At 40.1% G+C, this 16201-nt stretch overlaps 1 protein-coding gene across 1 annotated transcript in view; it reads left to right on the top strand.

The window, feature by feature from the left end:
- Positions 1-4547: 4547 nt before the first annotated feature.
- Positions 4548-16201, top strand: part of INTS8 (integrator complex subunit 8) — a 45837-nt gene continuing 34183 nt past the window's right edge. The window contains exons 1-7 of the mRNA XM_070382989.1: positions 4548-4827; positions 7127-7301; positions 8934-9074; positions 9383-9454; positions 10176-10227; positions 11618-11800; positions 15056-15163. Of these exons, the coding sequence (XP_070239090.1) occupies positions 4698-4827; positions 7127-7301; positions 8934-9074; positions 9383-9454; positions 10176-10227; positions 11618-11800; positions 15056-15163 (861 nt within the window). The 5' untranslated portion in view covers positions 4548-4697. The remainder of the gene's footprint in view (positions 4828-7126; positions 7302-8933; positions 9075-9382; positions 9455-10175; positions 10228-11617; positions 11801-15055; positions 15164-16201) is intronic.

A 16201-nucleotide genomic window follows, 5' to 3' on the forward strand; every position in this document is an offset into this window, starting at 1 on the left:
GCATTGTGTATAATTCTATCAGTTCAGCTCAGTTCAGTCATTCAGTCGTGTCCGACTCTTTGCAACCCCATGGACTGCAGCACGCCAGGCCTCGCTGTCCATCACCAACTCCTGGAGTTCACCCAAACTCATGTCCATTGAGTCGGTGATGCCATCCAACCATCTCATCCTCTGTCATCCCCTTCTCCTCCTGCCCTCAATCTTTCCCAGTATCAGGGTCTTTTCAAATGAGTCACATCAGGTGGCCAAAGTATTGGAGTTTCAGCTTCAACATCAGTCCTTCTAATGAACACCCAGGACTGATCTCCTTCAGAATGAACTGGTTGGATCTCCTTGCAGTCAGTTCAAGGGACTCTCAAGAGTCTTCTCCAACACCACAGTTCAAAAGCATCAGTTCTTCGGCGCTCAGCTTTCTTCACAGTCCAACTCTCACATCCATACACGACCACTGGAAAAACCATAGCCTTGACTAGACGGACCTTTGTTGGCAAAGTTATGTCTCTGCTTTTCAATATGCTATCTAAGTTGGTCATAACTTGTCTTCCAAGGAGTAAGTGTCTTTTAATTTCATGGCTGCAATCACCATCTACAGTGATTTTGGAGCCCCCAAAAATAAAGTCAGCCACTGTTTCCACTGATTCCCCATCTATTTCCCATGAAGTCATGGGACTGGATGCCATGATCTTCGTTTTCTGAATGTTGAGATTTAAGCCAACTTTTTCACTCTCCTCGTTCATTTTCATCAAGAGACTCTTTAGTTCTTCTTCACTTTCTGCCATAATGGTGGTGTCATCTGCATATCTGAGGTTATTTGCTTATATTAGCAAATATTTATTGGGTGCCTGTCGTGTGCCAGGGACTGTACTAGGTAAACAGTGCAACCACTGTCCTGCTCCTTCCCACCTACCTTCACGAGCGTAGTCTTAGCAGCAAAGTTAGCCTGTTCAGGAATTGCAAGGAGATGAAGTGAGTGCCTCGATGGGGATGCACAGTGCTATGGCAGCAGGGAACAGGGCTCAGGGAAGGCCTCGGAGAAAGTCAATGTAAGCATCAGGAATTTGTTAGGTAGCTATAGGACTCACTTCGTATCTCTCCAGAGTTCTGTTTTTGGAAGCCTCTATGAAGATGTGATTCAGTTAATTGTAGCAGGATAGCTTATGTAAAGAACAGATGACCTCCAATCACCAGCCTCGTGTTACATGCCTTCTTCCTCACAGCAAAGCATCAGAAGCCGGGGGATCTACGCCACTGGTAGACGTACTACCCACAAACGGCCACAAGATGGCAGTGCATCCATCAGCAAAATACTTAACTGAATACTTAAATATGCATTCATAATTGAACCATATTGTGTTGGAGAAGGCAGGCAATGGCACCCCACTCCAGAACTCTTGCTTGGAAAATCCCATGGACGGAGGAGCCTGGTAGGCTGCAGTCCATGGGGTCGCTAAGAGTCGGACACGACTGAGCAACTTCACTTTCACCTTTCACTGTCATGCATTGGAGAAGGCAATGGCAACCCACTCCAGTCTTGCCTGGAGAATCCCAGGGATGGCGGAGCCTGGTGGGCTGCTGTCAATGGGGTCTCACAGAGTTGGACACGACTGAAGCGACTTAGCAGTGTTGGCTTTTTAAAAATTTTCAGATAAATATGAACTGAATTTAAATGTATTTAAATTTATATGATTTTTTAGAGACCCTTTATGAAAAAATCTTTAGGGTACACTGCATGTGTGCTCAGTCGTGTCTGACTCTTTGGGACCCCAGGGTCTGTAGCCCACCAGGCTACTCTGTCCATGGTATTCTCCAGGCAAGAATACTGGAGTGGGTTGCCATTTCCTCCTCCAGGGGATCTTCCCAAACCAGGGATCGAATCCACGTCTCTTGCATCTCCTAGATTGGCAGGCCGATTGTTTACCACTAGTGCCGCCTGGGTACAAAGTAGTAATAATATCTCTATGCATTTTTTTTCCCATTATAACTCTATTTTCCTAGTGGGGAGAACTGATTTCAGAAGGGAAATGTTAATAATTTACTGGAAAACCAAGAATGCTGGGAGGATATAAGAGAAAATATTTTAAGCTCTCGTGAAGCCTTCATGATATAAGTATCATGAAGCTTTCGTGGGGAGACTATGACCAGCTACTGCTGTTTACCATCAGCATAAAACAGAAACTCCTACTTGAGTCACTGTTGAGCACCTACAGAATGCTACCCTTGCAAGATACTCTGTAACAGGTAACCATCATTGTAACAATGTTTGCTAGGATTCCACTTACTCTCCTGATATTGCTACATCTGGTACCATCTCTTTCCTGAATTTTTTTCTTGACATAAAGTTAAGCACTCCAGTGCCTTTCAGGCCCTGTGACAGCCTTTAGGCCCTTTTATTAACAATTACTACAAGCTTCCCGTCCCATCTTCCTTTCCCTTCCCGTATTCCTTCTCGAAGGGGAGATGTAGCATCCAGCATCCGGGCACAGCGAGGGGCTGTTGCATCCACATTGACTTACCTACTGTTACGGTTTGCCGGGAAGGGGGCGGGCCTTGTTAGGTTGCAGGACTTCACTTTAAAACTGGGACAGTCCCAGCCAAACCAGGAGAAGTTGGTCCTTCTACTGGTGTCCAAAGGAAACAGGGTAATCCAAGAAGGTGTTGTGGAGAGAGAATAATGGAGGAAGTGTGGCAAAATATTAACAATCGAGGCATCTGGGCAAAAGGGGTGTGAGAGGTCTGTACACTGTTCTTGCAACTACCCTGTAGGTTTATAACTATTTAAAAAACAAAAAAACCATCAGCAAGGTATCTTCTTTTTGGCCATGCTGTGTGGCTTGTGGGATCTTAGTTCTTCGACCAGGGGTCGAACTCTGGGCTCATGACATGCAGCGATGAAAGTGCTGAGCCTAACTACTGAGCTGCCAGGTAATTCCTGCAGTTCAATTCAGTCGCTCTGTCGTGTACAACTCTCTGCCACCCAATGAACCGCAGCACGCCAGGTGTCTTCTTTATGAAGCAGAATGCTAAGTATGGCCTCTGGGATAAGATAAAATGGAAACTCAAGTCCCTATTTTAATACTAACTAGATGTGTGATTGCCAACATCCGTTGGATTATGGAAAAAGCAAGAGAGTTGCAGAAAAACATCTATTTCTGCTGTTTTGACTATGTCAAAGCCTTTCAAAGCCTTCACAATAAACTGTGGAAAATTCTGAAAGAGATAGGAATACCAGACCACCTGACCTGCCTCCTGAGAAATCTGTATGCAGGTCAGGAAGCAACAGTTAGAGCTGGACATGGAACAACAGACTGGTTCCAAATAGGAAAAGGAATACGTCAAGGCTGTATATTGTCACCCTGGTTATTTAACTTATATGCAGAGTACATCATGAGAAACGCTGGACTGGAAGAAGCACAAGCTGGAATCAAGATTGCCAGGAGAAATATCAATAACCTCAGATATGCAGATGACACCACCCTTACAGCAGAAAGTGAAGAACTAAAGAGCCTCTTGATGAAAGTGAAAGAGGAGAGTGAAAAAGTTGGTTTAAAGCTCAACATTCAGAAAACAAAGATCATGGCATCTGGTTCCATCACTTCATGGGAAATAGATGGGGAAACAGTAGAAACAGTGTCAGACTTTATTTGGGGGGGCTCCAAAATCACTGCAGATGGTGATTGCAGCCAAGAAATTAAAGGACGCTTGTTCCTTGGAAGAAAAGTTATGATCAATCTAGATAGCATATTAAAAAGCAGAGACATTACTTTGCTGACAAAGGTCTATCTAGTCAAGGCTATGGTTTTTCCAGTAGTCATGTATGGATGTGAGTTGGAGTATAAAGAAAACTGATCGCTGAAGACTTGATGCTTTTGAACTGTGGTATTGGAAAAGACTCTTGAAAGTTCCTTGGACTGCAAGGAGATCCAACCAGTCCATCCTAAAGGAAATCAGTACTGAATATTCATTGGAAGGACTGATGTTGAAGCTGAAACTCCAAAAACTTTGGCCACCTGATGCGAAGAACTGACTCATTTGAAAAGACCCTGATGCTGGGAAGGATCGAAGGCAGGAGGAGAAGGGGATGACAGAGAATAAGATGGTTGGATGGCCTCACTGACTCCATGCACATGAGTTTGAATAAACTCCAAGAGTTGGTGATGGACAGGGAGGCCTGGTGTGCTGCTGTCCATGGGGTCGCAAAGAGTTGGACGCGACTGAACTGAACTGAAATCTCAGAAATGGACGTCGGAAAACTGAAATCAACAAAGACAGATTTGCCTAGATCACAGTCTGAACCTGTAGGGTTCACTAAATTTTCCGAAGACTCTCAGGCCTGCCGATGAGGCTGTTCTGTCCGCTGGCCAAGGGAACAGGGAAAGCAAACTGAGCGACGTAGTTCACCAGCAAGCCGTCTCCCAAGGTAACTGGGAGGAGGCGTGGCCGGGACATCGGCCCCACCCTCCTCCAACTCGAATAACGATTGGTCTGGAGGCGCGGCGGGGGTGGGGTGGGGGCGGAACCAGGACGCCCCGCCCCGGCGGGGGGTCAGGCCGCCATTTTGGGTTGTGTGGGTTTCCGGGACGTTCCGCGTGCCTCTTCGCTTCCGGGCAGTTCCGCACGTCAGAGGCCCCCGGGGCCCGCGTCCGAGCGTCAGGTTGGAGCCGGGAAGCGTCCCTGGGGGTAGCGGCGGCGGGGGCAGGATGAGCGCGGAGGCGGCGGACCGGGAGGCGGCCACCTCCAGCCGCCCCTGCACCCCGCCGCAGACCTCCTGGTTCGAGTTCCTGCTGCAGGAGTCGCTGTTGGAGAAACACCTGCGCAAGCCCTGCCCGGGTAAGCGCGGCGCCCGCGGCCCAAGGATTGCCCTCAGGGCTCCCGCCGCCCCGCGCCTTCTGTCGCTACCCCGCGGCCCGGGGAGGCGGGCCTCGGGGCTGAGCCCTGGCGCCGCCCCGTCTCTGACTGGGCATCAAACCTGCCGGCGCGGGGCGCCGCTCCAGGAGGCCTAAGAAAAGCGGGAAACAGAGCCCCTCCCGCTCCCGCCCCCTGTTAGTGTTTGCCGTCTTGTCGCCTCTCAGGTGGCCTTGTGACCGTACTCGGGTTCGGGGGGTCTCAGCCCTCCCCTGGGGCTGAACCCCGGACAGTTTGGGCGGGGGGTGCGGTCTGCGGAGACATCAGCTGTTCAGAGGCTGGTCCTGACGCTGAATATCTTAGGTCCGTATTTTAACTGTTTGATTCCTCAACAAACGGATTCTGCTGACTCAGTTATTCCAAAGTTGGGTTGTAAATCAAAGCGAAAACTTCTGAAAGCAGAAAATGCTATCACAGTTGCACGATGGTTATTGTATAATGATGTTTATGATTGATACTGCAGTTCAGGAGTGCTGTTCAGGGAGGGTGGGAAATAACAGGTATTTCTGGAAAGAGGTGCTGGCATGAAAAGGTAAGTTCCTTGGATGATAAATTGCTGACGAGAGTTCGAATCCAGATGTGCTTGTTCAGTCTAATCCACTGGTAATTAGACTAATCCACCACTAATGAGCTGGTGGAGACTCCTGTGCGAGAAGTTGGTGTACTTCATGTGGGCGGTTTTACCACTATATTGTATTAATGTGCTTTTAATTCAGTGCTTTTGATTAACGTTTGTTGAGTGTTTCTGGGTGCCAAGCTCTGTGCTTCATGCTTCACAGCTGCATTCTCGTTTAATTCCGTCTTCATGATAATCCTGTGAGGTAGGTGGTCCTCTATTTTGCATTGACAGAAACAGGTGCAGAGGTAACTTGATGCAAGTCCCACTAATTAAGCCTTAGAGCAATAATTTTAAACATGGCATTTCTTTCCCCTAATTTGACAGTTGTTTGCCGAACTGAAATCTGTAACCATTATGTTCTGTCGTCTAAAGTGCTTTTGTCTGCAAGGATCTGTTATCTTCCCTTCTTACATCCTTCCTGATCTTTCGTTTATAATAGCCAGGCTCACTTCTTGTGAATCATAATCCTTATTCATTGTAACTACACAACTGTTTGGATCCCCTTTTTTATCCCTTAACTTTCAAAAAAAATTGAATAGTTGATTTATAATGTTTTAGGTATACAGTGAGGTGATTCAGTTATATGTATACACCTGTTCCTTTTCAGATTGTTTTCCATTGTTTATGTGCTTATTTGCTCAGTCCATGAGATTCTCCAGGCAAGAATACTGGAGTGGGTTGTTATAGGTTATTAAAATAACCTATTGGAGTATAGTTCAATATCGAGTAGAGTTCCCTGTGCTATGTAGTCGTGATATATTGACATTGAATGTAGTTCAATATATTGATACTGGATATAGTTCCCTGTGCTATAGAGTAGGTCCTTGTTGTCTACCTTATGTATATTCGTGTGTATCTGTTAGTCCCAAGTTCCTGATTTATCCCTGCCCCCCAGCCCCTTTGGTAACCATAAATTTGTTTTCTTTCTGACTCTATTTTGTAAGTAAGTTCATTTGTATTTTTTTTGGTTCCACGTGAAAGTGATGTCATACGACATTTGTGTTTCTCTGACTTGACTTGACTTAGTCTGATAATCTCTAGATCCATCCACATTGCTGCAGATGGTATAATCTCATTCTTTTTTATGGCCAGGTAGTGTTTGACTGTGTATATGTACTGCACATTCTTTATCCATTCATCTGTCAGTGGACATTTAGATTTCTTCAACGTATTGGCTATTGTAAGCAGTGCCACTGTGAACACTGGTGTGCATGGATCTTTTTGAGTTAGAGTTTTCATCTTTTCTTGACATATGCCCAGGAGTGAGATTGCTGGTAATATCAATTAAAATTATTTGCCATTATAGGTTATAATTTCCATTCCAATAATAAAATTAATTAATACAAATTAATTAATTTTTAAACTAACCTCTGTATTTTTTTCATATTTGTAGACTTTTAGACGATGGCCATTCTCACCATTGTGAGATGATTGATTACTCTGTGTAGTTTGATTTGCATTTCTCAAATAGTGATACGGAGCATCTTTTCATGTGCCTGTTGGCCTATTTGGGTTCCTTTTGTGGCCAGAAACCAATACGGTGAATCTTTTTGCATCTTTGTAATTAGACCTTAAGTTCAGGAATTGCTTTCTTTTAAATCCTAGATCCTGCACCAGTTCAGCTTATAGTCCAGTTTTTGGAACAGGCTTCCAAACCTTCAGTTAATGAGCAAAACCAAGTTCAACCTCCACCTGATAACAAGAGAAATCGTGTTTTAAAGCTCCTTGCTCTTAAAGTTGCTGCACATTTGAAATGGGACTTAGACATATTAGAGAAAAGGTATACAAGATTTAAATGAATTAAAAAAAAAGATTTAAGTGAATTTATTTTGAGAACTGTTAGATATTTTGGTTTATTTCAGTATGTGTTCTTATAATATGGGTCTTTAAAGTGAAAACTATTTTTCTGTGTATTCTTGGTAAAATATGCAAGTATTTTCCAACAAGTGTAAGAAAATATTTTACTGTTGAATGAATTTAAATCACCTTTTAAAGTATAAACTTGGTGTTATCAATAATGAACCAGTTTATTATTATTCTCATTTTTTTGACATGATAAGTAGAGAAAATCCATGACTGAACAGTTTTAAATCTTCATTTTACTTTTACATATCTGAAGAAAATAAAAATTAATGATGAATCGTACATAATATTATGGTACCTATTATCTTTGTTGAATAATTCATTTAATTTTACTGGTCATAAATCAGTCACTGTCTCTTAAACTTTTAAACAATCTTATTAGAATCAGTGGTTATTTGTTTATAAATAAGTGTTTCAAATGCATCGTTATATAATGATTTGTTTTCACCCCCTTCTCACAATTTAAAGAGAAATACCTTATAGAATATTTGGAGAAATTCAGAAAATAAGAAATAATAGGGAGGGGAAAGAAGTGTTTTTAACATTTTTGCGTAATTTTTGTTGTTTTCCTCCCTATATTTTTAAACAAAGTTGTGAACATACCTTGTATACTCTTTTGATTTTTGTTTTGTTTCATATAGCAGGATATCATGAGCATTTCCCCAGTTTGGTTTTTGGAGATTATCCATTGTATAGATAATTTATTAATTGTTCCTCTATTGACAGGTTTTTAGTTTTTCTCTAGTTTTTCACTTTTATAAATCATAGAGCTTTAAAATGTCTTTGTCCATAAGCTTTATATGAATTGCGAGTTGTGTCCTTGGTATAGATTGTTAAATTGCCAGGTCAAGTGGTGTAAACGTTGTTAAAGCTCATTATGCATATACTGGATTGCGTTTCCAGAGAGTTACATTCGTTTATACTTACACTACTAGTACTTGAACACTTTTTTCACCATATATTTTCCAGCATTAAATATTAGGATTAAAAAAAAGGTTTGTTCTTTAAGGGGGAGCTTATCTGTTAATAGACTCAAGGCTTATCACCAGATAGCAATGTGTGCAAAACAGTATGATGTATATGATAGAGTTGGAAAATTGAACACTTGACTGGATATTTGATGATAAACAATAATTTTTAGATGTGAAATTTATACTCTCCTTATGTTAGGAGGTAATTTTTTGGAGATATGTTCTGAAATACTTGGGAAGAAATGATTTACTATTGGGAATTTGCTTTACAGTAATATGGAAAGGAGGGAAGTGGGTGAGAGTAGAGATGAAACAAGATTGGCTATCAGATGGTAACTGTTGAAGCTGGATGATGGGCACATTGGTGTGTATTATTCTGTCTACTTTTGTATAGATTTAAATTGTTTTTGTTAGAAAAGCTTAAAAGATCTTTTGATAAATTTTCATTTACGTTGTTGAGACAGGTTAATAGAATGGTTCTGTGGATTTACTACTAAAATAATTATTTTTAGCAAAGTACTGAATTGTGCATTGTGTACTTGCACAACTTATGTGTCGTTTGATTCTTCCTTTTTAAGTTTGTCTGTTCCAGTATTGAATATGTTGTTGAATGAACTGTTGTGCATCAGTAAAGTTCCTCCCGGGACAAAGCACATAGATATGGATCTGGCCACTTTACCTCCAACCACTGCCATGGCCATACTTCTCTACAATAGATGGTAAATTTTTCATAAACCTAAAATATGTTGGGCAGCCTTTCTTTAATTGCATTATGACTTCAGGGATGTGCTTTTAAGTCATTGGGGATCTCTCAGAGGATCTTGGGAATAGTGAATCTGATGGTGGAGAAAATTATGACTGCATGGACGAAAAGCATTCTGATAGAGAAGTGGATGACTTATACAGTTTTTATTATATGTCAGAATTTTGGATAGTTTATAAGTCTTCTAGGAAGTACTAAAAAAATACTTGAAGTGACATTTATAATGTATTAAATTTTGTTTTTATTTGTCTTTTTTTTTTTAAGGGCAATTAGGACAATTGTTCAAAGTAGTTTTCCTGTTAAACAGGCAAAACCTGGACCTCCTCAGTTAAGTGTGTAAGTTGGCCAATAAAGACCCTTACTTGGCACTTTTTTGTCAGTTTGTGTTTTTTTTTTTAATTTTGCAAGTTTTTAAGAACTCTTGGTACAGAAGGAATAAAGCAGAAATCAGAGGGCAGAAGGCCTGCATGCAGGTAGGTTTGGAGGGGGTGGAAGGGTGAGAGACTCAGACAGGCTTTTGGATAACTAGAGTAGAGAGCTCCGAAAAAGGAGGGAGCACTTTGTAAAGTGTGCCTTTCGTCTTAATGTTAACTGCCCTGGTTCCAGGAATTAAGATTGTTTTCATTTAATTAAATTTACTTGAAATAGATGTTTGTTCTGTATGTGGGAAATTTTAATTTAGAGTGCAAAAGTTAAGTACAATAGTTTGATCAGGTCTGGAGTTTTAAACCTTGTTCTTAAATTCCAAGTAGTAGCAACTTACTCAACTTTGGAGCTAGAGTGTAGTTTCTAACTTGATGTAAATAAGTTTTTGCTGCCAGAAAGTTTTATTTTTAAATTGAGGGTTTTTTTTTTTTTAATGCAAAGCAAATGAAAAAATAATGGTAGATAAAGGAGCATCATCATCATTGAGTTTATTTTTTAAGCATGAACAGAAATAGCATTAAAAGCATTTTTATTTATTTAAATTCAGCCTCACTGTCAAGAATGATCTTTAAGTTTTGAATTTTCAGTCTTTCAAGTAATATTTGGTACTCTTCTGTCATTTCTCTTTTAGTATGAATCAGATGCAACAGGAGAAAGAGCTAACGGAAAATATTTTGAAAGTGGTGAGTATTGGTATCGGTTACACTGTAACCTTTCTGGGATGTATTATATTTAGAGCATGTATAGGTGCTTCTTCTAATCTTATATATATTAAGAGTTAGTTGGCTTGGTTTAGATGTGATGACATTTAGACTTTGGAGAAGGCAATGGCACCCCACTCCAGTACTCTTGCCTGAAAAATCCCATGGACGGAGGAGCCTGGTGGGCTGAAGTCCATGGGGTCTCTAAGAGTCGGACACGACTGAGTGACTTCACTTTCACTTTTCACTTTCATGCATTGGAGAAGGAAATGGCAACCCACTCCAGTGTTCTTGCCTGGAGGATCCCAGGGACGGGGGAGCTTGGTGGGCTGCCGTCTCTGGGGTTGCACAGAGTCGGACACGACTGAAGCGACTTAGCAGCAGCAGCAGCAGAACATAATTTGATAATATTCTAAATTGACACTTTTTAATGTTAATGAGAGTACTTTGCCACTAGTTTTGTTGTCAGATATTTCATAGTGCTTTAGCAGATGTGAGAAGTCACTCTTATAGGTGTTTTCTTTATATTATTTTATATCCTCCCTAAATTCTATAGTAAACATGTATTTTAAAATTATTTTATTTTAAAAATGATTTTTACAAATTTTAGTTTATTTTTACTTTTTATTTGGCCATGCTGTGCGGGGTTTGGGATCTCAGTTTCCCAATCAGATTGAATCCAGGCCGCTGCAGTGAAAGTGCCAAGTGCTAACTACTGGACTGCCAGAAATTCCCTAAAACTACTTTTTATTCAGTTATACATACATACATTTATATACAGTTACTTTTAAAATTTAAATTAGATTTAAATTCTTTAGTCAACATAAAAGTAGAAACCATAATTTAAAATGATCTCTTTAGTTCTTTATTTAATATGCAATGTATCAGAGATACCACCCAAAGTGCAGAGGCTAGGAAAGGAGAAGGAAGGTAACCATCTGTATCTATATACAACAGATAGTGTATTTTGAATGTGGAAGCAAAAAATGTGTCATTTTATTATTATTATCTGAGCGACTGATCTGATCTGAATGCCTAGAAAAATGACTGGCACATCAAAGCATGCAAAAAGTTTCTTGAGTACATCAGTGGGACGGTGCAGATCTTAAACATTTTTCATCAGTAACTTTTATATAAAAGAAAGGTGTCAGTCTTTTCCAATTTGTATTTTCAGTTTCACAGTAGGAACCTTGTGAATTTTAAAATCTTAAAGTAACTTTGACAAATATAATTTCACCCTTGCTGTGTTAGGCGCATTTCTAAAGTAGACTAGTACGTTAAGCTGCTGAGTACCCTGCAGATATTTTTTGGTTGATACAGTCCAGTATTGCCATTTTTGTATTTTAAAAATTTGCTTATTGAACTTTTGTAGCTAAAAGAACAAGCTTCTGATTCTATCCTGGTACTAGAGGCAGCCCTTAAGTTAAACAAGGATCTTTATGTCCACACGATGAGAACACTGGACTTACTGGCCGTGGAGCCAGGCATGGTCAACGGAGAAACTGAGAGTTCCACTGCTGGATTGAAGATCAAAACCGAGGAGATGCAGTGCCAGGTATTTATTTCAGTGTTTAATCAATGCATGGCACATTTTTGGAAAATCTTACATAAAATCATCCTTGTATTTTTAATTAGAGCTTATTTCTAATGATTTTACTTCCTATGTTTACTTTGATTTTACTTCCTATGTTTATTAAAACTTTGCATTATAGTTAATTGTGAATTTTATAAGACCCCGTTGAAATTTTTCTGAAAGAAATGGAAGGAAAATTTCATATGCTCTTTTGTTTCCAAACTAGTTAACAGACTGACAATGCAGGGAGTAATAATATGAATGAACTGACTAGCAGTTCATTCACATTATAAGAAATCTAATCAGACCAAGAAAACAAAACAAAACTGATATTGTGCTAGATTTTGAAAAATGTAGGCTCCTAGAGAAATACCTAGTTTTTCAAGGATCTTAAGCTGCCTGCTCTCCGTAACTCTGTACCCTAGTTCCTTTGTTGCTTTCAGTTGTTTTTTGTTGTTAGGCACTTTATGTGTTGATAGCTTCTTTTTCCCTGCTTGATTGTAAACTCTTTGAGGTCTCTCTCTTTTTTAAAATATATTTGTATTTTGCATCTTCTGTACATATTAGCACAGAATCTTGAGTATAATAGAAATTTTAAAAGAATTAATGATCGCCTATGGAGGGCCACTACGATAGAGCCTTTTATGTTCTATATTTTCTCCATTGTGTGAATTGGCATAACATTTAAAAAAAATTAGTCTTTTTGGCTGCACTGGTTCATTGTAGCTGCTTGCGGGCCTTCTCTAGTTATGCTGAGTGGAGGCTACTCTCTGCTTACGGTGGCTTCTCTTCTTGCGGAGCGTGGGCTCTGGGCTCTGGTGGCTGTGGCTCATAGCCTCCAGAGCACAGGCTCGGTAGTTGTGGTGCATGGGCTTAGTTGCCCCAAGGCATGTGGAATCTTCCTGAACCAGGGATCCAACCCACATCCCCTGCATTGGCAGATGGGTTCTTAACCACTGGGCCACCAGGGATGTCTGGCATGACTTCTTTCATCACTGTTTCCCAATCTTGAAAGAGCAGAAATACCTCTGACTTTAAAAAGGGTTGAGAGGTACCTTTTCAGATTAGCTGGTTCTGGAGTTAAAGATAATCCCTTTTCAAGACTTGCTGAGATGGAGTCTCATAGACTAGGAGTAGGAGTCATGAGGCATTGGCAGTTGGTAACCACTTCAAGGGCTCCCCCAGTGGCTCAGCAGTAAAGAATCTATCTGCCAATGCAGAAGATGCAGATTTGGTCTCTGGGTCAGGAAGATCCGCTGGAGAAGGAAATGGCAACCCACTCCAGTATTCTTGCCTGGAGAATCCCATGGACAAAGGAGCTTGGTGGGCTACAGTCCATGGGGTTGCGAAAGAGTTGGACACAACTTAGCGACTACACAACAACAACAACTCTGTCTTTGCCTGGAAAAGGGAATTATATGTATCTATAATACGTGTGCATATATAGGTGTGCTTGTGTGTATATAAGTCTTTATTATATACATACACGTACTTTAAACTTTAGCACTCCTTTATCCTAGATGGAAGGAAGCACTTTAGAATGAAAATCTGCCCAACATTAAGTATGGATTAAATAGTGTAAAGCAGTATTCTAGAGGCTGAGGAAGAATTAATCTTGATTTGTTGAACAGAACAGAATAGTATCTGTAGTCTGGTATCAGTGAAGAGTAGTTTGGTCAGGAATATCAGAGACTTAGGAATTTGGAAGAGGAATGAGTATCTGTTGGCTCAGGTTGGTTTGGTGCAAATGGAAAGAAACAGTGTGGAATGAAATTTATTTCTACATCTGATGTGAATGGGGAGTTGAGAAGATTGGTGGGTTTGAAATAGAGAAGAATAGAGAGGTTTGGAGAGAGAAGGTAGTCCAGATTCTGAGATCCTTGAAAATCAGCCCGTGGGGTTTGAACTTTCTCCTCCTTGGGGGAATAAGTTGAAGGCTTTTTTAAAAAGTCAGATCGAGAAGACAGAGCAGTCAGCCTTGTGAGGAGTAAATTTGAGATAGAATATTAGGAACCTAAGGGTCTGGCTTCAAGTCTGGTCTCTGCCAGTGCTTGGTTATATGCTTTCAAGTAGAAATGTCGCTTTTTGGGCCTTAGTATTCTTGTTCATAAAATGGCCAAGTTCAACTCAGTCTTTGAATTCTGCATTAGGTAAATCTAGGTGTCTGTTTAAGAATGCTCCTGGAAAAATATGCAGATTCTGTTAGAAAAAGACAGGTGGAAATGAGCTGTCATTTTATACTCATTTGTTCAGATTTCTCAATATTTTATTCTGGCCAGTTCTTTATTCATTAGCCCCTCATACCCTTTTGGAGACACCCCCATGGCTGTCCCCTTTTTCGTTGTTAGAAGAATCCCCTACCTTCTAAGACTTGATGGGAGGGAGACCCTGTTTCCTATAATAAAACTGACAACTCAAAATATTTGTGTTCTCTAGCCTTATCCTGCTGGAGGACAGGCACGTCACATCGGTGTGACAGAGACATTTAGACTGAATTAGGAGCTGGCTGGGCTTGCCTGGTGGCTCAGCAGCAAAGAATCTGCCTGTAAATGCAGAAGCCACAGGAGATGTGAATTTGATCCCTGGGTTGGGAAGCTCCCCTGGAGAAGGGCATGGCTACCCACTCCAGTACTCTTGCCTGGAGAATCCCAGGGACAGAGGAGCCTGGCGGGCTACAGTCCATGGGGTCGCAAAGAGTCAGACACGACTGAAGCGACGTAGCACACACGCAGGAGCTTGCTAGTGAGTCAGCGAAGTGGGATGATGGAGCATCCATTGTGATGGTGAGTAACTCCAGCAATGACAGGAAAGTCTAGTTCCCCGGCAGCCCTGGCAGGAGCGGAGCTGCTGCTTTCAGCGTCTGGTTCTGCTGGCTGCAGTTGCCAGGATCTGTGGCGTTGGCTGTTGAGATGGCTGTGCGGTGTTTCACTGCATCAGTTGCGGCTCTTGTTCTGGCTGCTTGCCTCCTATCCCCGTTTGTTTTCCAGGCCTGATTCTTTGGCTTTCCCAATAATTCTGTAGGCCGCCTGACGTCTTACCAGTAAGTCCCCTTAAGTCAGTCAGAGTTGATTTCTGTTGCTTGTGACTAAGAACTTTGACTGTTTCACTGCTCATTAAAATGTTTTTCTTTTTGCTACATGTGTAACTATGTTGCTGAGATAAAGGTGATTTTGAGTTTTGTTAGCTCTTAAGTTCATGAAAAATCACTGAGCAAATTGGTATTCATTACCATTTTAGGTGTGTTACGATTTGGGTGCAGCATACTTCCAGCAAGGCTCTACAAATCCAGCTGTCTATGAAAATGCCAGAGAAAAATTTTTTAGAACCAAAGAACTAATTGCAGAGGTAAATACAGTCATAACAGTAACATGATTTTCAGTCCTTTAAAACATCTATATATTTTTTGGCTTTCATTTTCCTGATGATTAAAAAACTATTAATCGTAGTAAATTTGATAGTTCAAAAAACTAATGGAAATATTTTTAAAAATCTGTAATACTACTGCCTAGAAATAATCCCTTTTGCAGTTTTAGCTTTTTTTTTTTTTTTTTACAGTTTTTGTTCTTTATGTTTTTATACAGTTAAGCTCATGCTATTTTGTATCTTGCTAAAATGTTAGAATAGATATTTTAAATATATCTATCCTATTCTGTTATATATAGATGTGCTATGATTTTATTTTTCTAGTGGTTGAGCATTTAGATAGTTTGCTGTTCTTATTTATTATAAAGTTGCAAAATGTATATCTCCAAGCATAAATTTTTGTTTAGACTTTAGATAGAGTTAAATTCCTGCAAGTAGAATTACAATGTCAGTGGTCATTAATTTTTTTAAAGGCTGTAATATACAAATTGATTTCTAGGTACATTTCTAGGTACAAATTGATTTCTGAGGGCTCTGCTATTAGTGAAGTTTTTTTAGTTGCTAATTTGATATTTATCTAGAATATCTTTTAAAAAGTTGTGTTCCCCCCCCCAAAAAAAAGTTGTGTTCCCTTAATTCCTAGGAGGGTAAACATTTTCATGTGTTTATTGTTTGCATTTTTCTTTTTATGATTCACAAAACTGAATTTTAAAGTATATAACTAGGTTTTTATATGCCTGGTGGCCAGAAAAATTCCCACTTCAATCTTGCCTTTCTTCACCAGAAACACTGAATAAATACACTAGAGATATCTTTTATTGGGAATTCTCATTTTAATTTGCCTGGGGAACTCATCAGATTTCTAATTTTATGGCATTTTGGATATAGTAATTTAAAACTTTAATTTTTTTAAAAAGTATGTCTTAAAAATTTTTTTCTGTTTTGGTAGAAGCATTTCTATTTTTTCTGGTTGAGTGAAGATTGAGTTTTCTTTGTTGTCCCCCTTTAAATCTCTGCCAA

The sequence above is a fragment of the Bos mutus genome, chromosome 14 (genome assembly GCF_027580195.1).
Source record: "Bos mutus isolate GX-2022 chromosome 14, NWIPB_WYAK_1.1, whole genome shotgun sequence".
Classification (NCBI taxonomy): Eukaryota; Metazoa; Chordata; class Mammalia; order Artiodactyla; family Bovidae; genus Bos; species Bos mutus.